Consider the following 22,727-nt stretch of genomic DNA (forward strand, 5'->3'; position numbering starts at 1 on the left):
CAGAGTATAGTTTAAAGTGGTAAAGTGTAATTTTTCCTTAAAAAAAATAACAGTAATCTTAAAACTGTAAGAATAAAAGTAAATTAGATCCAATCTAATGTTAGTAATTCGTTAATATAAAAATTGACCGAAGTGTAGACTTCATGTTTGAAGCAGAAACCACCTCAGGTATCAACTTGTCTCATGATTAATAAAATATAGATTTTGAATAGAAGAGAGATATCTGCAAGCATTGGTAATTGAACATAAGTGTAGTACGTAGCTGTAAATTTCAATTGCGCACACAATTAACTCAAAAGTCAAAACATATTTTATGTATCTTATACAACTTTTATATATACTAGTCGCAGACTCACAAATAAATAATTATTTTGTATTGTAATATGATGTATAATTTTTTCTCTAAAATTTGTTGAAGATAATTTTTTGTTTCTAAAATTTAAATTGTTTCTATTCGGACCAATTAGGTTTACTTTGGTCCACTCAGTGAATTTTGGTCCCCTTCAATCCATTTTTAGACTAATTGGACCATAAATTGATTCTTTTTGTAGGTTGCATTTTCAAGTTTAACTCAAAATTTATTTCTTTCTTTTTTTCTTAATTTTTGGGTTGAAAAGTTTGAAATTTTATTATATTTGGGCTAAACCCTTTAGTTTTGAGTTAAAAAAAAATACAAAGAAAATAGACATTACAAATTAGAAATATAACCCCTAAAAATGTAATAAAAATGACAAATATTCATAAGTCTGATTCAGTCCACATTGGTTCTATTCAGTCCATTCTGTCCCTTTCGGTCCAATTTGGTCCTATTCAATCCATTTGGTCCTATTTAGTCCATTCTGTCCACTAAACTTCTATTCGGTCCACTTTGGTTCATTCCGTCATATTTAGTCCACTTCGGTCAACATTGGTCCTATTTTTTCCACTTCGGTCCAATTCAATCAACATTGGTCATATTCAGTCCATTCTGTCCACTTTGGTTCTATTTGCTCTAATTCAGTCCATGTTGCTCATTTTGCTCTACTTCAGTCCTATTCGTGGACTTTCAGTCCACTTTGGTCCTAATCAGTCCATTCTATCTATTTTGGTTCTATTTGGTCAATTTAGTCCACTTCGGTCCTATACGGTCCAATTTGGTCCCGTTTGGTCCATTTTGTCCACTTTGATCCTAATTTGTCTATTAGTTCTTATTCGGTCCTATTCTGTCCATTCGGTCCACATTGTTCCATTTGGTCCAATCCGATCCATTTTGGTCCACTTCAATCTATTTTTGTGCACTTAAATAATAGGAAAAAACATGTTTGGGTTGAAAGCACCCATTCTAAATCCAAATTTATTATATATATATATATATATATATATCAAACTCATAATATCAAAAATCTTAAGTATTGCATTTATTGTTATTACGCTTTTGTTTTTTGATTGTATTGTAATTAAGCAACATTAACATAGCATTTCAGTCCACTTCGATACGGATAAATTTAAGTTATAAGTCTTTCTAAACATAAAGGTTATGAATATACATATGTTATCTTTAGAGCATTTATTCATTTGTTATAATGTACTTTTAAATGAATTGCATGAGGTTGATTATATATTTAAGCAAAATAAATAAATATATGTGTGTGTATAATTTTTATCTAAATAAATTATTCATATTATTCATTCTCCTAAAAGAGATTATCATGATAATCAAAACTCATATCAAACTTATACTAAATATGTATAATTTATTCTCTAAATTTTATTGTAAAGAGAGAGAGAAAAATAAAATCTACCAAAAATGAGAAAAAAAATTGAGAAAGAGAAATAACATTTAATGTGTGAGAAACTATGTATAGAATGGGAAAGAAAATTGTAAATTTATAGTAAGAAAATTGTAAATTTATAGTAAGAAAATTGTAAGTTTATAGTAAGATAAAAGGAATAAGAAAAACCAAAAATAAAGGAAGATAAAGGATAAAGGAAAAATGATATTAAGGTAGATAGTAGTGAGAGATGAAAATGTAAAGAGATGGGAAAAGTTAGATAAAGTAGAACAATAAGTTGGAAAATTAATAAGAAAAAAAATGTTAAAAATAAGAGAGAGAATGTTGAAAATTGGTGAATGATGTAATTCAATAGGAGCGTAGCAACAATAAATGCTATAGATTTAAATAGAAGAGAGATATCTACAAGCATTGGTAATTGAACATAAGTGTAAATAGTTGTAAATTTCAAGTGCATACACAATTAACTCAAAACATATTTTATGTATCTTGTACAACTTTTATATATACTAACCTCATCACACGCGCTTCGCACGTGTGATGAGGCTCTTTTTTATTATTCTGAGTTTAATGTAGTTTTTTAATTTGAATTTATCTATTGTTAGTGAGGTTACATGGAATGAATTTTTAAGAAACTAAAATTTAGGATTTGAAAATGAATAAACTGCTGAGTTTATTGTGTGCTAGTTTTTAGGAAAAAAAAAATGTATCAAACATGCATGAAATATATTCAAATAGAGAGTGTACTAATTTTTAGGAAAAAAGAGTTTATCTGGTAGGTTTTTTGTTTTTGAATTTTGTTGAATTGCAATTTTAAACCAATTTTTTATTTTTTAAGAATAAAGATTATATAATTAGATAAGGGGTATTTTTGACATTTTATGAAGTCATAACTAACTTTCTGAATCCTGAGATAAGCTACATGAGATTCAAGGCTCTTGGCATAAGTATCTCATACAATTAAAAATGAAACAAATTGGATCATGTAATAATAAAATTTGATCATGGGCTCACTCCTAAGGGTTTGAGAGGTGGAGGTCCCAGATTCGAATCCCACAATAGAAAGCGCTTGAGAAATAACTTTATGCTCTTGGCTCATGCTCACTAGTGTCCTCGATGGGTTGTGTGTACAACTATGGCTTATCTGGATCCCCTGTTCCCACAGACTCGGCCCAATGAGTAAAGTGTCACTATAGTCACGTCCAGGTGAAAGACGCTAATTCAGATCGTCTCCCTCTACCCATTTTCTATTCATAAGAAAAAAAAAATGATCACCATTGACTTCATAACCCAAAACTCAAAATTCAAATCCTAGAGACATGGACGAAAGAACAAAGTGATAAAGACATATACGGCCTGAAAACTTGCAATGCAAAAGAGTTAGCAAAGCCTACAAAATCATATCAATTAAGTATACATTATCAGATAAGGAACTTTTAAACAACACACCAAGTAAGTTGGGTGATACTGAAACACAAGTAAACCAAAAAAAAAAGAGAGTCTAGATTTAAATAGAGAGAGGTTAAGGAGTTTGATTAGTGATTACCAATCACAAGCAAGAACAAAGAGAGCCCAGCAGAACATGGTCCCCTATGCAATTCAGTACAGAGGCCAGAACATCCCATTGTTGAAGTAAGCCACAACCGTTGCCAATCCATTGTATCCAAAAAGGTTATATTTTGCAATAAATCACCCTTGATGCAACAAGCTTAAGCAAACCACATTGCTCTAGCAATTGAACAAGAGAAAAAGAAAAATAAAAATGACTCACGGTTTCTTGATTCTCTCCACAAAACACACAATAAGCTGAAGATATAAATTTCCTTTTATGCAGTTCAGTTTTAACAGGTAGAGCATTTTGTACCGTTTCCACATGAACCCTAAACACTAAGGAATCCCAGTTCACAAAATCTTGACCAGAAGAGCTTCAAATCTGTAGAAGATGCAGATTCTGCACAATCTTCCACGCTTGAAGCTTTTTCCAAATAATATCCTTTCTTAACTGTATAAACTCCTGCCTGCAATTGAGGCTATACTACTTTATCATTAAAGTTTTCTTTAGGCAAGGAAAACCTTAGGATCTAATATGCCACTAAAGGATGGTAAAACCTTTTAACAAGTGAGTACTTCCAACATCTTTCATGATCAATCAGATCAACCATAGACTATACCTAGAAACAATACCATCCAAACCCTCCCTCATCTTAAATCGGATAGGGTGATCAATTAAGATGGATCTTCTGTCCCCTACACACCACTTGGCCTCAGTTAAGGCTAAATTTTGTCAAGACAGGACCTTTCCAACCTCAAGAGTTATAAGGTCTCTTCTTTAACACTAAAAATATTACTTCTTTTGCAATATTTTGAACACAACTTGTTTACTGTCTTGTTGAAGCAACTATAACTAAAAAGTTTCCAAAGATTATTCTCAGAATTCTGATGCAAAGTAAAAATAATTATAATAAAAGGCTATTTGAAGGACCATTAAGTAGATACTAGTGCATGTAACATCTTGGAAAATTTTGTCTTCAAACCACATTCCAATCATGAATACTCAACATTGTTTCACTACATATTTCACCAATGAGCTCTAGCTCACATTGCACCTATTTCCCTTCCAAAAGCAAGGGGAAGGCTGAGGCCATGGATTCAAGATCCACCGAGTGCATAAGTTATTACCAATAACAAAATGTTTCATTTCAAATTTTGGTAATGTACTAACCCTTGGGCATTTACAACTTCAGTTTCTCCAACTGCTCCAAAAGTGTAGCATCCATCTGGGCAATGTTCTGATGTTCACGGGCAAGTCTTGTTTCCATATACATTAGAGCTGCTAATTCAACCTGTAAAGATCAAAAGGAACCCAAAAAAAGGCTCATTGAAGCAGTTCTTCCCAGTTCCCACACAATCAAATGGAAATGTAACAAAAATATCAAAAATATTATATATATATATATATATATATATATTCAAGTAAAAGCTACTTATTATACCTGTAGCTTTCCCTCTGTATGAGCATGAACATTAATTTTCTCTATTATATGATCCACACAGTCCAATATAGGTTTATCCCATGCTCACTGCCATTCATAATGGGAATATGCAATTGTGGGCAAAAGTGCTTGAATCCAAGAGGCAAATTGAAGTCTGCAGAAAGACTTGGTAAAAGAGAACACAGGAAGTTCAGGTCAGACATGAATCCTATGGTGTCTAGCCACCATTTAAACCATCAATATACAAGGCCACAAGTAGAGCGTACATAGATAGAAAGCTGAAACAATGTCATGATCTTAAATGGAATTCCAAACAAATTTCAGCAGCCAAAAAAACACATACCAACACAACTAACCCATAAGTACATATTCCAAAGTATCACAGTAATTTGCTTCAGTTAGGAAAAAAGAAATTTTATGGACAAGATTTCAGATTAGCAAGACAGGTTTCAAGAAGCATCAGTCTTCCAGCTGTTGGTCCTCAGATATTCAATCCTTCCTTTTCTTCTTCTTCTTCTCACCCTTCTTGACATAATTCTTCAACCACACAACAAATAGAGTCATGTAAGTACCACATATAGATACATTGGCAGAAAATAAAATTACTTATTAACATTGAAAAATTTTACAATGGGATGGAGACTTAATTGTAGCTTAGCTCACCATTATAACAAGAATTCGGACAAAAGCAATAATAAAATCAGTAAAAAAAAGAAGTATTGTGTGCTTCACATAGTCCAAAATTCCAAATCACCAAAATGTGCTATATCTTGAGTGTCCACAATGATGAAGCCTAAAAACAACAGAAGCCCAAAGTAAAACTAAAAAGGAATCAAGAAAAATTGAGTTAAGAGAACTGCTGGTCACGACTTAATTCAATAAAACAGAAAACTTGATCACATAATATATATATATGGCTGTAGAGCCCCCCAAGATTGCAGAAGCAGAGTGTAGCTACAGGAAGATGTTGAGGCCAGATAATCACAAGTAGCAGGTAAAAGAAGATTAAATGATAAATGGGCCACACCTTGGGTATACCACATTGGCTAAATCAAACAGAGGACCAAGTGAATCCCTTGCAAAGATGACAGCTGCCATCAGCAAAGCACCCTTCTTTTGCTGCTTATCAAGAAAACACCACCAAAAAATAAAAAAGTAAAAACCAGAAATATGAGGCATCACATGACTACTATTTTTTATATTAAAAAAAAAAAAAAAAACAGATAGAGAGAGACAAATCAACAGTCAATACGACAATACCTCTTGATAAACTGGAATGGAGAGTGGCCACATAATACTTCCAAAGCATGCAATCGTGGTAAAGAAGCCACCTATGTGCCAAAGGAAATGCAGGTAAGCCCCTTGATTTCCCTCCTCTCCTCTTATTGAACCCTACTTTCTGTCTCCTCTAGTTCTCTCTCTCAAGTTGAGTCTCAACTGTACAATTTCACATAAAATCTCATACCAAACAAATTGAAGGACATGCTCTATGATTTTAATCCACTTGCTCTTTTTCTCTCTTTTTGCTTTTATAACTGGCAGTTGTTAGTGGTGGGTAAACGATCCATCAGTTCTTCATTTCTTCCCAAGATTTTCGGCAAAATTAAATCACTTCTTGCCAAGATTTTCCAACAAAAAATGTGTGAACAGGGGAATCCATGTAAATGGCATGGTCATAGATTTCTTCTCTTTCTTGCCATATCTATTCTGGTTTCTCTTTCTACTTCTCTCTCTCCCACTCAAAACTTGGTCCAAACAGTGCGTTTAAGTGGGCTGCCTCACCAAAAATTTGCTAAACCAAACTACTATAGAAACAGCTATTCACAGGACCCCTTTCTGTCTTATGCCAACTCTCAAATAACATAGAAGAACAGGCTTAACATTTTAAACAAAATAAATGAGAAAGAGAAACATCGTTCTTAGGCAAGCAGATGTGCAACATCAAGGAGGACATCCACAGTTGCTGAAGCGGCCACCTGAAATACCAGGCATAATCCAGTTCAGGACTCTCATGGCTGCATGGTTTCTGGCCTTCAAAACCTACCTAGGTGCTCACTATTGGCAGCAGTCACCATAAATCAAGAAAGAACTACAAATGGAACAGCTTCCCTATCAAATGTTGTAGCTTCTTCCTACAAACTTGTACATCTTTCAGAAATTACAAGCATACAGAAAAATCAGAGGCAATATTAACTTTCAGATATGCTTTTTCTGCTAAATGCCTTATGGAAAAATTCAAGGTTAAATTATAAAATAAAAGAGGAAAAAATCAAGGTTAGAATATGTCCCACACTCCTATGTGATTAGTCATTAGGGGCTTGACTAGGAAGAGAAGATTATGGAAGCAATGTATTACTGAAAGATGCAGATGCATTTGTTGGCCACTCTATTTAGTTTATTGAACTATCAACTTCACATGCATGTCATGACTGAAGACCTCATCTTCCATGCATGGTCTAGATTACATAAAAAAATCATTTGGAAGACAGGGATTTCACTCTGTTACATAGATACCTTTGTGGTTTATATAATCCTATATTGGAGTCCAATCGCAAGGCAATTGAAGGTGAGCTTTACAAGGGCATGCTAGGACTATATACAAAAACAATAAAAAGGTCTTCTCTTTATTCTCTCTGTAACAAATAATGTTGCATTAAAGGGATTAAGAGAAACAAATATTTCATTAACCAAAAAACATCATATCAGTATGTCACACTAATTGGTGTCCTTATGTATACAGTATAAGCACAGGTAAAGTCAACTTAGAACTCAGAGAGGTAAGATTCGTAAGAATTCTTCAATGCACACTTGCAACAATACATCAAAACACCTTGCAATTGGAACTAAAATAAGAAGAAAGGCGCCAAAACCACAAATTTCCTAAAGTTCTTAAAAATAGAACTCTGGCTTCTATTCATTGTGGCTAAAAGTTATAACTACAATGTGTGGTTACATTATTGTATCAATGTATCTAAGAGAAGGAAGAAATAAAAAATAAAAAAAGAATGACAAACAAGAGATCATAAAAACAAGCTATAAAGTCGAACAAAATTTTTTTGTAATCACCAATAATCCCCACATGAACAACTCCCATCTCTAAAATGGTGGAATCTGCTGGCGTCCCTCACAACAATTTCACGTCCAGTAACCATGGCTATTAATTTAATTGCACTATGGCAGTCACCACAAATCCGATGACTCTGCACGATTTGCAGTGGTGTCCAACCTGGAGTGTTGATCAGCCCAAAAGCTATTGCCAGTTTCTCACTGTGGTACAATAAAACCCGCTTTTCCTGTTCATCAACATCGGGAAGCAAATATTTTCTCTCGGGAACATAACCATGTTTTGAAATCTCTAGCATCAAGTTGTCCACTTTTTGGTAAATCTCTTTTGTTAGGGCATGGCTTTTATCCCCAGAATGGAAAAAATATGGCTGCTTTTTAACTTCAATCCAACTGCATGCAGGAAGCATTCTCAAACCCTTTCTTCTTAAGGTCTGAACAACGGCAGCAGCTTCCTTCAAGTTGCCAGAGCTGTTGTATATATTTAAAAGCACAATATAATTATTAAGCTTTTCAGGCTCCATTCCATAAAGCTTCTCAGCTGCAAACTTTCCAAGCTCTAAATTCTCATGAACACGACAAGCTGTCAGCAAGGCAGCCCACATGTTAGCTGTAGGTTTAAATGGAGCACTTCGTATCAGTGCAAAGGCTTCATCTAAAAGGCCCTCTTGACCTAATAATTCAATCATACATGCATAATGCATTGCACGGGGCTTAATCTTGTGATCCCTACTCATTGATTTAAAATACTCCCAACCACGTTCTGATAAACCTGAATAACTACAAGCAGATAAAACTGCAAGAAAGGTGATATGGTTGGGTCTCATTTTTTCCCGAAGCATCTGCTCAAACATCTCAATAGCCTCTTCTCCATGACCATGATTACCATATCCAGCAATCAAGGCATTCCAAGAAATAACATTCTTTTGGGGCATCTTGTCAAAAACATGACGGGCATCTTCCATTCTCCCCCATTTGCTATAGAAATCTACAAGTGCTGTGTTCGCTACTATATCTAATCCAAAACCATGACGGACTAAACTTGCATGAGCTTGCTTAGCATGCTCCAAAGAAGCCAACCTTGTACATATTCTTATAACCATTGAAAATGTGAAATGGTCCATTTCAACACCGGAATCACGCATCTCATAGAACATTCTCAGAGCTTCTTCACTATAACCATGAAGTGCATAACCTGCTATAATGGAATTCCACCCAACTGTTGTCTTCTCTGGCATCTCATCAAAAACACATTGAGCATCTTCAATGCTCCCACACTTACTATACATGTCAATTAGAGCACAAGTCACAAATATATCATCAGCAACACCCATCTTTAAAGCACACGTGTGAAATTGTCTTCCCGCAAAAATTAGTCCCTGCCCAGCAGATGCCCGAATCATCGTGGAAAATATTCGCGACCCACCATCTGAAGACTCCTCCCACGTAATAAAAAAAAGCTGGAATGCCTCATCATAATTACCAGAGTCCACAAGCCCCCCAATTATCGTATTCCACGAAACCAAGTTCTTCTCCGGCATTTCAACGAACAACCTACGCGCATCAGTCATCATCCCACATTTGACATGCATAAGCAGCACCCTGTTCCTCATATACAAATCCAACTCAAACCCATTACTACTCATAAAACTAGAAACCCTTTTCACCCCTCTAATCGAATTCAAACCTATGCAAGCGCTAATCAACGCATCATAGGTGCTAGATTCCAATTCAAAACCACCATCAAACTCCAAAATCTCAAACAATTCAAGTGCCTCTCTGTACCTCTTATTGAAAACCAACTTCTCTATCTGACTACAAATCCCAGAACTGGGCTGTTTTCTCATCTGGGGTTCTTCCAAAACCGCCCCTTTCCTCTCCACAGCATCCATTTTCGACGGTTTCGGCTTCGGCTTCAGCCCCCATGGCGGCTGCAGCCCTTGTTCCAGTGAACAACACCTAATTCTATCAAAAGGGTTTCTCCATTTTCTCTTACTGAATGAAAAACAATACCCAGAAAACAACAAAGACTTGTGCTGCTTGAAATGTAAAAGGCTTTTTCTCCTAGTGTTTGAAATTTGATCTAATGATACACTATGGTAGCGTAAGAGCGGGATTTCCATACTCAAATAGCAGAGACAAGTCAATGAGTAATGGTAGTAATAGAAACTGAAAAAAGAGTGTACCTTGAAAGAGAGAGAGTGTGAATTGGTGTGGTTTTGCCTTCATATTTTGGTTAAAGGTAAGCGTGAGATTTGAACAAAGAGAGAGTCAGCATTGAGTACTCCGCCTGAGTTGTTGGGAGGTAGTTGAGTTCTTTTGTTCCTAACTTCCAAATTGGGAGTTGATTTGAACGAGGAAAAGAAGTAAGGGAGAAACGGTGCGTTTTACTCGTTTTTGTTCATTTTGTTTTGTTATTATGGACAAAATTTCACTCTTTTATTTTTATTTTTGAAAAAAAAAAAGGGACAAAACGTTTAATTACACACTTTTAAAAACTTTCAAATAAACTTTACTAATTCTTAAAGACGTTTTAATTTTGTTTTATTTAGGTTTCAAAAAAAAATATTTGTTTTATTTTAAAATGTTTTTAATTCAAACCATACATCTTCTTAAGTGTTCATTTGATTACCATGTTTTTGGTTTTAAAAAAAAAAAATCACAATTATCATTTTAAAACGTGATTTAATTCATTTGTTTAAATTTACAAATGGTGTTTTCGGGATCTTGTAACTTTTGATTTTTTTTTTTTTTATACTTATTTTGCATTAGACTATGTGAATAGAAATAATAATAAAAAATTCTGTTTTTTCAAAAGCGGAAATTTTAAAAGTTGAATTAAACTCATTATTATTATTAATTTTTTTTTTTTTTTTAAAGGGAACTCACCCTCAATATGCCTGAATGATGTCAAACGAGACAAGGGGAACCCCTCCCATTCTTAGGAACATTTTATAAATCATTTTTTTATTAATAATTTTTGTTATCGTATTCCTTTTGAAAAAACAAAACCATATATCTATTTTTTTTTTATGGGGGTATACATCTTTTTTTTTTTTTTACATTCCATCATGCGTAGTAATTTTATGATTTGAATTGAAATGCTTTCAAATTTTGAGTTTTATTTGAAACTTATAAAAATGTGGGTTTTTAATTTGAAATTATCCTAAAGTTATAGGAATTAAAATGTGATTTAAATTTTTTACTATTATGTTACTGTGACTTCTTCATGAAAAATTTGCTTGGGTCTTTGTGTGAAACTATGTTTTTTTGGGAATTCAAAATTGTGTCTTTAAGAAAAGAAATTTTTTGGTTGCCAAAAGAAATATATATACATACATATATATATATATATATATATATATATATGAAAACATGGTAACAAGTTACTTTCCAGCCTCACAAGTTAAACCCTATGCTAAATGGCCTCTCCAATCCTGATACTAACGTATCCCATACAACTTGAATCTCAATGTCAAATGAGGTGGACGAGGTGTTTGACCACTAGACTCCCACTATAGGGTCCCCTCCATTTGTTTTTTTAAATAAAATGAGTCACAAACATGAGAGCAAGTTACTTTCCACCATGATGAGTTAAACCATCTGCTAAATGACATCTTCAATCCTGATATTAATATATCCCACACAACTTGAATCCTAGTGTTAAGTAGGGGTGTCAATGTTTGACCCAACCCGCGAACACGACACGAACCCAACACTGGTTTTTTCGGGTTAGGGTTGGGCCTTAATGGGTTTGGGTCATAAACAGGTCAACCCGAAAGCGACACGATAAGAAACATGTCATAAGCGGGTCAACCCGTGTAACCCGCAATAGACACGTTTGACACGCCAATTTATTTGTGTCAACCCGAAATGACCCACTTAACACAACCCGTTTAACTTGTATAACAAATAAATATTTATTTTATTTTAGATTTGTCAAATACCTTTTATATCCAACATATATTTTAAATTTAAAAAGCAAAGTGAGTAATTACAAAAATTTACAAGGGATATAATTAGAAATTGAAACTTTTAGATCCTAGAACTACTAATATATATATATATATATATATATATTTTAGCATAGAACTTGCACAAATAAAATTGGATGAGCTTGTGGAAGATGTTATGAATTTTGACATCAACAAAGAATCTATGGATGATAATCGTGGTCATAGTCAGGATTAGTTTACTGTTTGCTCAAATTCTTTCAATATTGATACTTAGCATCTAGCGAGTTCCAAGGATATTATATTTTTGTTGAACTATACTATTTTATTTTTGTTAAATTTTGTTATTTTGAATTTGGGTTGAAGTGTATGCACTTCTTTTGGAGTGTAAAGAACTTATTTATAGATGAATATTATATTTTTGTTGAACTATATTATTTTAAATGTGGGTTGAAGACTTGAGGTGTATGAACTGCTTTTTGGGATGTAAAAAAAAAAAAAAAAAATTTCTAGATGGATGTTATATTTAATATTATGCAGGTTGAAATGGGTTGTGTTATATTCATGTCAACCCAACACGACTCGTTTATTAAGCATGTCAAATGGGTTGGGTCAGGTCAACCCGTCTTATTAATAGGTCAGGTTAGGGTTGAAGGATCATGACACGATTATTAAATGGGTCGGGTTAGGGTTGAGTCATTTAGTCGAATACCCCTATCTCGACACGACACGAACCCGACACGCTAACCCGAATTGACACCCTTATTGTTAAGCGAGGTGGACGAGCTACTTGACCACTAGACTCCCATCATGAGGTCCCCTCCATTTGTTTTTTAAATAAAATGAGTCATTTCATAATGGGAATTTAATTTAATTTAAATATCTATACAGTTACATCTTTAAAGTTTAATTTTTTTGAAAATTAAATCCAAATTTAATGCTTTTTTTTTAGAAGAAAAATTAATGCATTGATAGTGAAGATGTTGAGTTGACCCCTTGTCTAAGCCAAGATTATGTCACTAATAAAGTCGATTGACACTTTTCCACTTTTTTTTTTTTTAATTTATTCTTTTGTCTAATAGAAAACGTTAAGCAGATAAAAATTATAAACAGATCCCCCAAAAAAAAAAAAAAAAAGATGCTCTACCAATAAAAATTGTTAGTCACAAAGCATGCTTAAAAGAATTCCTTGGAATCCCCACTCCTCAATCAAAATGTAAGTGGTGATCACGTGACCATTTCATATAATCATAATCAATTTTACAGGGAATATGTCAGTATAAGTAGGTCTATTAATTATCTATTAGATCCTAATTTTTCTTTTTCCTTTTTTCTTTTTTGGTAGCCAAGGTAGATCCTAATTTATCGGAGGATGCAGGATGGTCACATGTACATGAGGGCCTAAGGTTAAGAATTGTGAAAAAATAATATTATCTTTGTTATGCATCAATTCCAAAAACCATATTAACAATTGTGAAAAAATATTGTATTCCTAAGCTTATTGAAAATAATGGCAGTCCTTAGGAAATACTACTGGATAAGCATTCATAAAAGGTATTGCTCTGGCTTTTGGACCACTATGAATGAAACTTCAGTGTCTTTTCAATCCATATTTTTCTTAGCTCCTTCACGAATCTTCGTCAATGTTTTCCAAGCAATTGTTATTTGAGGCTGTCTAAGTCACTAGAAGATAAATTTATGCAATGTACTATTTTCTTTTACTTTTTTTCTTTCTTCCCGGATCCCAGTGAAGGTTACACGATGAAAGCTAAAGCTAAAAGCTATATAAAAAAAGTAAAAGAATAAAAGAACAAAAAACTTTATGAACATTACCACTTTGAGAATACTTTACAGGTAACCACACAGTCGCACATCAATGTGAGAATATTAGTGCCAATAGAGATCACAAATCGTTTTCCTCAAAAAGAATTTGAAGATATGGTTTTTAAGATGCTAAAGTGATTTCTTCAGAACTGTGGTGCTGAGCACAACAGAACACATCTTTTTAGTCTTTCAAAATGTTGAAAGAAGCATGGAATTCTAAATCGTCACTTGGTGGAAATGATACAAAGCTTGATCAATCACTAACAGCATGATCGTATATTTCTTCCACCAAATGAGGAGTGAGAAAAAAAAAAAACAATAATATCTATATATTCGAATTCACACTGCTTTTTTTTTTTTAACTAAATAAAGGAGAATGAGAGGAGTGGATGAATTGTGAATGCTTTATAGGCGTAAGCCCCAAAGTCAGGCTAAAAAGAATATTAGAACTCCCAAGGTAGTTCAAGCATAAAATATCAATGCATGAATATCAATGCGTATTAACAAATTGATTATGTATCACCAGCACTTAAAAATAACCACTTGGAGTAATCTAGAGAGAGAGAGTAAATAACATTGCCAACTAGCTCTAGTGTAATGGCATATTTTTCTCTTGAAAAAGAAAAATAGAGGATAAGGTACATATGTAAGTAATCAATATAACTCAAGAACTAAGAAAGCCCTAATAAGCAATCTCACTGTTAACAAGTTGAACTGCTAATTTGTTACTTAATTTGAAGATAGCAATATTTGCTTCAAAAAAAAAAAAAAAAAAACTAATGTAACCCGACTCCCAAGCCTTTAACCCTCAATAGTGTAAGTCCTATAATGCGCATTTTAACAATGCTTTTTAACTTGGTCCCTTAGGATAACACTAAGTTGTTTAGGAAAAACTAACTTGCTCTTGCGATGGCACTTCTAGTTCTATCTATGGTAGGCATGCCTTCTTAAGTGGTATAGTGATTCCAGAGTATAAACTGCATATGAGGTGCACACTTGCATGTGTGAGTGTCTGTGTGCATACACATTGTTGAACCCCAATCCCGATATTTTTGTATTACTAACGATGCTTGATACTTACTTGAAGAATTTATGCAATTCTCCAAAACTTCACTCTGTTTCCCAGGGCGAACAAAGAACATGTTCGCAGCCAGCACCTGACATCAATGGAGGAATCAAATGAAAGATTCTCCAACTAGCATTATAATGTAATGCCTGGATCTAATCTATGTATGGATGGAATCAAGTAATCAAAACAGAAAGCTTTGCAATACAATAAAGGATAGTGGAAAAAAAGGGCTCCACTTGTCATGACAAGGGGCTCACTAATGAGATGTATCCATTTGCTAACACTGCATTTCTTACACACAAAAATTTCAATGTATTGTAAGTCCTTGATGAGCTGGTAAGTTTTGTTGAGAAAACACAGCTGATAATCACTATTCTAAACCATCATGTTCTGCCTGAAAGATATGGAAGAAATGTAAATTTCTTTCCCAATGCTGCCTTGCATGCTGCACAAGACATTCAACGCAAGGTAGGTCTTATTTGGGCCTTAAAACCATAGCACGGTTCACAGTACTCAACTGAATGCAAGTTCCATTCTAATTCAAGAACTACCCAATTGCAGTCTTGTAATTTTACTTGCAAGTAAAATGTATAATTAAGGGATAGCTCACAGAGGTATGACTTATGAGTACATAAAGAAGGGTTTTCCTTAAAATCAATAGTAACTCCAAGGCAGTCATGTATCTTAGGCTAATTATTGTGGGATAGAATAGCCACAAGTTAGGATTACATGAGGAACAAACAAATGCCAGATCCACAATGAAAACATAATAATACTTGAGAGCACTTTCCTTATGATTGATAAAAACATATATCTTAAGTATGTCAATAACAATGTGTGTGTGTGGATGTCTGTATGTATGCATTAAAAATCTGCAGCACCTATTACGTCTTTTAACATGCAAGATAAGAAGGAAAATCCTGCCAATGAGCTATAGCTCAACTGGCACTTCCTTCAACCATGTGTGCATGTTTAGCTTGCCAATTTAAAAAACAAAACAAAAAGATAATTTCTCCAGCACTCAATTGCATGGAAAGGAATAGACAAAAGTAGGAGTTAATGAGGAAGAAATGCTTGAGCTAGATCTACCATAAATAAAAGCATAGGACTCAAAGAGTGTTTTCATTATTTTTATTTAAAAAGAAAGCATATGTTTATCAACTATGATTAACATAAATATGCACATACTATGCATGGCAAAGCTACAGCATACAAACAATGTCTTTCAATGTAAAAGGTCATTGTAGTCAAAGGTGGTACATCTGATGGATGAAGCAGAAGAACAGGGAAAGGAATATTTGAAATAGCCTCTGTAACTATTGTCAAAATTGGCTGGCTTCAAAATGACTGATAGAAAGATTCTTCTGCATCCTCTTTGCAGAAAAGGAATTCTGGAGAGGACACATTTGTCAGTAAGGCAAATGTCACCAATGTGATACTGACATAGAACAATGAGAAGCTCCATTATCAAAACTTTCTTACTCATGAACTCACGACATCATAGGAGTTTCAAATATAAATCTCTTTTGGTATAATGAGTAGATAAAGGAATGAACAAGTATCAGTCTTAGTTTTTGAAATTAAGGTTCCTTTTTAGTCAAAAAACTGTTGTGTCCACATACAGCATAAGAAACTTTGAGAAACATTGTTGCTTCGCAACCTAGAACAAGGCAGTACACTTAAGCACATATCACCATGGAAGAAATCTGAATTAGTAAGGGCTTGAAAAGATTTATTTCACACAGACTGCAATCCAATGATGCACTTGAAAATCGATGGTTTCTTTTAGACCGTTTATTAATACAGGGAATGCACAACTTATCAAAATAGTCAATAAATAATCGAAGGAAATCAGATCATCAGTTAAAGCTTTCCTATAGTATACATTAATTATAAGCAAAGCACCAACATGATCAAAGAGGAAGCCATTGTAAACTATGCAGTGTGGTGCAAACAAGGGTGGACAGAACGAACCATACCACACATACTGTTCCAATCCAATTTCAGTGTTGCTGTTCTGAACCTCATTTATATTTGTTCCTTCATAGACCACTCAACAAATGGAACAACTTTCTGGGCTACCATATGCATAACACCAAAGTTGAACTATGCTTGTTAGATGTCCAAGCAAGATGTTAGGCCATCGACCAAAACATTCACTATGCAATTATACGATGTATAGTTATACAAAGATCTAATGTTAATTCAGGAAAGCTTCAAGAACAACAAGAGGAACATGGTTTCAGTAAAATTTCCTAAGGAAAATATTACCTAGAAATTATAATAAAATGAGTTTCATTCCAACTTTTAATCTTTGTTAAGATCTCTCACTTTAAAAGCAAGCATGAATGCTTGATCAATAAAAAAATCATTTCAATAACCTGCAAGGAATATAATGAGAAATTCAATAATCATAAGAAAAAGTAAATAAATCTAATAAATAAAAAAGGATTCTTATATTCCCCACTATAACCATCCGTATATCATCCTTACAATTTATTGCCATATGCTTATTTAAAGACAACATAGTTCAGAAAAATAAGATTAACTAGAGAAGTCCCTGCCCTCCTCTTTGCATAATGGCTATTCCTGTATTCTGATTATATCCTCCCTATTGTGTTAAACCGGTCACACAAAATCCTACTTTTTGATCTTTCGATGCTTCCTTGGTCCCGGGACCTCCAATCTCCCAACAGAACATCCACACCTTGCCCGGAAAACAAGAACTGCTCTTCCATTAGGCGGCGCCATCTTCTTGAGCTCGGCCTCCAATTCACGGTGGTGATCACGTGGCAATTCAAATAGACCCTTCTTCACTCCAACGCCACCGCTGTTTCCATTCACCAAATTAGTACTATTCTTCACACAATCCTCTGTCTCCAACTGAATATCAAACTCGGCCGCCTTCCTTAGTCCCTTACAATTCGGATTCCCACATTTCCTACTAGTCCATGTCAAAACCAACCAGGCAACCAATGCTGCAGAACAAATACTGACTCCAATTGAAACATATATAATAGGAGCAACAGAAATTTCCTCTTTAACCAAACAAACAACCACCCCAGCAATCTTAACAACCTCAACTACCACAAACTTCACATAAGGGAACAACAAAACCCCACAAGCACCAATCACAGCAATAAAAATCACTATGTCTATGACAGCCGATCGAGATCGATCACAACCGGGAATGATTTTGGAGTAATTTGGCGAATTGGGTGCCTTTCTATTTCTAGATAAAGGATTACCGTGCCTTGATTTAGCGTCAGCCATAGCTGTGGTGGCTTGTCGGTCAACAGACTTGCAGACCGAGATTGAGCTATGGAAATAGACCATTTCAATACAACAAAACCCAAAAATTTAATCAGAAAAACCAAAACCCAACAATCCAATCGAAAAACCAGATCGAACCCACGATTCTAAACACAAAAACAGACCGACCCAGTTGGCCAAAAAGGCCAAAAGATTCAAACTTGAAATTCAAGTCCGGCTGAAAGATCGAGATTTGTCGGTGCCTACATATATAAGATAAACATACATATATATATTTATATAAATGATCGGAAATGAAGGTGAGAAATTGAAAATTAAGCTAAAGAGATGGAATTGAGTTAAGAAGAAGGAAGCAGAATAAGCAGAGAGGACGAGGAAGAGTCATTTATAGTGCTTTGCTCTAACACGATATCACAATCTGCGTGTAAATGTTTTCTTTTTTCTTTTTCTTTTTTTTCTTCTCTCTCAGCTCACAGAGAGAAGGTTGGATGGGTTATGGAAAAGGGAGGGTCAGACGCGGTAATATCAATATGAGACACGTTGGTGACGAATGGAGTGGTGGAGTTACGTGGGCTATAATGTTTCTTTTATGTGTTGGAAATGGGCTTCTGAATTTTTGAGGAAATGATGTGTGAATGATTTTGTGGGGCACTACTCTATGGGCTTGCCCAACTTTACTTTTATTTTATTTTATTTTTTGGGCAACAATAAAAATATTATCAATTCCACAATTTCTTGAAGTGATCAATTTTGAGTGCCAAAGAAAAAAAGGTGGGCAAAAAATATATATCACTCACAATTTATCTATGGAATTGTGTGTGAAATTAAATGTGTTTCTAGACTTATTCTTTAAAAATAAAAATGGTGAATGAGACGAGAAATAACTAACCGGTCAATATATGGCAAATGCTTGATGGACGGTGTGATTGTTGCATTTTCAAACCTTTCAAGGAATAAATATTTAAGAGGGGTAGAACAAGTCTTTCATAATTTGTGGAGGGAATGTATTAAAGCTATTTCTAATTTTGCTATGAAGCTTTATAATTTAATGTGATAATCAATTTGATTGATGTCATGTTAATAATATAATAAATTAACAAATTTAAATATTTTTTTATTTTAATTTAATAAAATTTGACAAATCAATTTATAAATATTATGTAATAAAATTTAGACAGCAACTCATATTATGTGGGTTTCACACAATTTGGAGTCTATAAAATGTGAGAAATAAATAAAGAATATATATATATATATCCAATACATGAGATAATTATTAGCATAATTCGCACCAATTTCTAATAGTCTAGATAGAAGGATCAATGATGTGTGAAATTTAAGTAGAAAAATGTTATTTCTCAACAAACAAACAAAAAAATTAAAAAAGAAAAATGCTAAAGGTTTTTTTTTTTTTTTGAAACAATGCTAAAGGTATTATTAATTTTATTACAAAATAACTTATAATTGACATTGCAATGAATTTTATCGATGTGGCATAAATAATATAATAAATAAATAAATATCCTAATTATTATTGGACAAAATTTAGATACAAAATTAGTTGTAACCTTAGGCTACAATCTTACTCAGTATCTTTTTATTGGAGTTGAATTTTGACAAATCCATCATTGAAATCTTCTTCTTATATTCTCTATACTTGCAAAATTTCTAGAAAATTAAAGATTAATAGCTATGTCATCAATAAATTTTTTAAATTGCAAGTTTTTGTATTTTAAAATTATACATAAAATATAAACTCTAGATCATATAATAAATAATATTCGATTGACACAAAATTTGATATGTGTATTAAGAGCGTAAAGAACATATAATTCAACAGTTAGTTTTTCAAAATATGTAGTAATATTTATTTTATTGAGTAAGCTTATAGCATTTGGCTACAACCAATTTTGTAGCTAAATTTTGTCTATTATTATTTTGTTATATATTTTAAAGGACAAAGTTTAGCTCCAATTTTTTTTTTTTTTTAATACTAGTTAAGCTACAAAATTGGTTGTAACCTTAAGTTATAACCTTAATCAATATTTTTGTTGGAGGAGAATTTTGACAAATCTATCATTGGATTACATCTTCTTCTTATATATTTCATACTTGCAAAATTTCTAAAAAATTGAAGATCAACATTTCATCAATAAATTGTTTAAATTGCAAGTTTTTGCAGTTTAAAATTATGCATAAAATATAAGTTTATAAATCATATAGTAAATAATATCCAATTAACACAAAATTTGATATGTGTATTAAGAGTATAAAGACCATGCAATTCAATAGTTAGATTTTCAAAATATGTAATAATATATATTTCATTGAGTAAGGTTATAGTCAGGCTATAACAAATTTTATAACTAAATTTTGTCTTTTTTTTTTAAATGTTGACTCATCAATTTATAAAACTCTTTAAAAAAATTTATGGTACCTACCTCCTACCTATAACCTCTAACACCACTCATTAAAGTGTACACTGTACACTCATAAATATTCCCTTAAAAGAGATTTTTTTAATAAAAAAAATATATAATAATAATTCTATAATTGGAAAGAAAGTATTTGAATCCTAGATATCTCAGGAAAAAATACCAAGAATTGCTAGATGAACTACAAAGCTCTTAACCCCTTTTGAAGTCTAGTTTAATCCCTACAAAAAATCCAATGGTTTTAGATTATAGTTTTTTCTTTTTCTTTTGAAGTCTAGTTTAATCCCTACAAAAAATCCAATGGTTTTAGATTATAGTTTTTTCTTTTTCTTTTGTAGTTTAAAATGTTGGAGACCTTAATGTCCTTTCAAAAAAAAAAAAAAATTTGTTGGAGACCTGGTTACTTTGGACATTGGCTTTGGGAGAACCATGGAAGCAACTGTTATATTTTAATTGAAATTAAAAAAAAAAAAAAAAAAAACTGTTATATTTTAATTACAATATACCTACTTCTTGAGTAAGATTAACAAAGAGAAGAAAAAGACATTATTTTATGCATGTCCACTGGGCCCGGTAGGTTTTGCCATTGCATGTTTTTCCTGGAGTGGTGATGAAAAGGATGGAAAACCTGCTGCTACGTGACGGTTTAGTTTTCCAGATAAATTTAGAGACATTAATATTTTATTATTTTCAGAATAGACTAAGTTTTTGAAATTTGGAGGTTGTTCCAGAATGTTTTCTGAAAGAGTGTTAGGAAGTAGGATCTAGTTTGTTTATATTTATTTATTCATATACTTTTTTCTGAATTAGTGCTAGGATGTAATTGTTAATATGCATTGTTTATAATGATTTCTTAATGTTTTGCTCAATTTTTTTATTATAAATAAATTGGCGTTCCACTAAATAGTGCTCAATCTTATGAAATTTGTATTCCTCAATTTTAAAATGAATTGATTTGATTTTTTTATATTATTAATTTTTATTGAGAATTTTTTATATTATTATTTATTAATAATTTAAATAAATAAAAAAATGATTGTCAACATTTTCAAAATCCACCAAATTCATTTCAAAATAATAATAAATTGGATTTTATTTAAAATTGATAATGTACCAAAATTCACTCAACTCATTTTTATATGTATGAATAAAATCTTAAGAACTTTATAATGGAGTTACCATATGAGTAAGAAGTAAGAATTTTAGAAGATCTAATCCCTAGTACTTATTAGACGAGTACAAAGTCAAATGGTTACCAATTCCTAGTTGCAATTTCACCAGCTTTGGCAAAAACTTTCAAGCCATGGACCAATACGACTTTGGCTTGGAGGTATCTTCGTTCCATGGAAATGCTTCACAAACAGAAGAAAGAAACAGAAGCTACCGAAATTGCCATGAAGTCTAAAAAGTCATGGCAGGTTGCGTGTTTGGCTTGTAATTTTAAAGTCAAATTTATATATCGCATTACTTGGATAACTTTAAAATAACACGTGGGTATTTCATATTTCCATCTTTATGCATGGTTTATTTTTATTTTTATTTTTTTATACATTGATAGTTGAAGTTGGGTAAATTCTAAACGTCTCCATTAGAAATACTAAGTGCGAGTTTAACTCCAGTTTAAAAAATCAATTTATTTTACTATTTAGCTTATTTTTGTTACTATTCATGAATTCTTCTATACTTTTTAGTATTATTCATGGGTTCTGTTGTATTATTACAATTAACTTTTATTTTTATCTACAATATTTTCAGCAAAATTTTTTCAATTTTAGTAAAATAAACGAATCTCAAAACAAACTCTAAGTAATAATTGGTTGAGTTACAATTTACAAAACTCTTGGCATATGCGCTGTGTTGATATGCATGCCATTGCTTTTGAAATTATGTGCACCTAATGAGTAATTTTTTTTACACAATTGTCAATATGATGTTATTATTAAAATAATATCACTTTTGTCTTGATCCGCTACTCCTATAATGTATTAATCACAAGAGGTCATATAACCATTAATAAAAATGTGAAAATTGTGGTGTGCCTAGACTTATTAAGATAAGTACTAGCTTTGATTTGGGAGTAATGAAATCTGAAAGAGACGAAAGAAACGGTAGAGGTTTTTCTACTACAAGATTTGTTGATAAGAAGTCAAGAAAACTTTACGCGTATAGCGTGTATTGTAGACAAATGAATATGTCAAAACTTCAGATTCCATAACCACAAAGAGAAGTTTTCTTTTCTTGGAAACTAGTCCATCAGCCAGGAGCCTATGATGGTCTTGATCAGTTTCAAATTCCCAGTCACCATAGCAGTCAACCCAATTACCCAACTATAGACCATTGAAATT

General features: G+C 32.7%; 2 protein-coding genes and 1 long non-coding RNA gene across 5 annotated transcripts; all 3 read right to left on the bottom strand.

Annotated features, from left to right (window-relative positions):
• Positions 1–2,691: 2,691 nt before the first annotated feature.
• Positions 2,692–7,033, bottom strand: LOC115978363. 3 transcript variants are annotated; one of them, XR_004088690.1, is made up of 4 exons: positions 6,026–7,033; positions 4,766–5,884; positions 4,495–4,615; positions 2,692–3,019 (listed from the first exon to the last, which is right to left on the bottom strand). It is a non-coding gene; the product is annotated as an uncharacterized LOC115978363 (long non-coding RNA). The 3 variants fall into 3 exon arrangements; XR_004088691.1 differs by lacking the exon at positions 2,692–3,019 and having other exon boundaries at positions 3,104–4,615; positions 4,766–5,302; positions 5,793–5,884; XR_004088689.1 differs by lacking the exon at positions 2,692–3,019 and having other exon boundaries at positions 3,104–4,615.
• Positions 7,034–7,651: 618 nt separating this feature from the next.
• Positions 7,652–10,172, bottom strand: LOC115976879 (pentatricopeptide repeat-containing protein At5g50390, chloroplastic-like). Its single transcript, XM_031098393.1, has one exon. The coding sequence runs from the start codon at positions 9,949–9,951 to the stop codon at positions 7,828–7,830; it is 2,124 nt and encodes a 707-aa protein (XP_030954253.1). The 5' UTR covers positions 9,952–10,172; the 3' UTR covers positions 7,652–7,827.
• Positions 10,173–17,102: 6,930 nt separating this feature from the next.
• LOC115976880 (uncharacterized protein At5g19025) lies at positions 17,103–18,495 on the bottom strand. The gene has a single exon (XM_031098395.1). It carries the CDS (start codon positions 18,008–18,010, stop codon positions 17,315–17,317), a length of 696 nt encoding a protein of 231 aa, XP_030954255.1. The 5' UTR covers positions 18,011–18,495; the 3' UTR covers positions 17,103–17,314.
• Between the last annotated feature and the right edge of the window lie 4,232 nt (positions 18,496–22,727).

The sequence above is a fragment of the Quercus lobata genome, chromosome 2 (assembly GCF_001633185.2).
Source record: "Quercus lobata isolate SW786 chromosome 2, ValleyOak3.0 Primary Assembly, whole genome shotgun sequence".
Classification (NCBI taxonomy): Eukaryota; Viridiplantae; Streptophyta; class Magnoliopsida; order Fagales; family Fagaceae; genus Quercus; species Quercus lobata.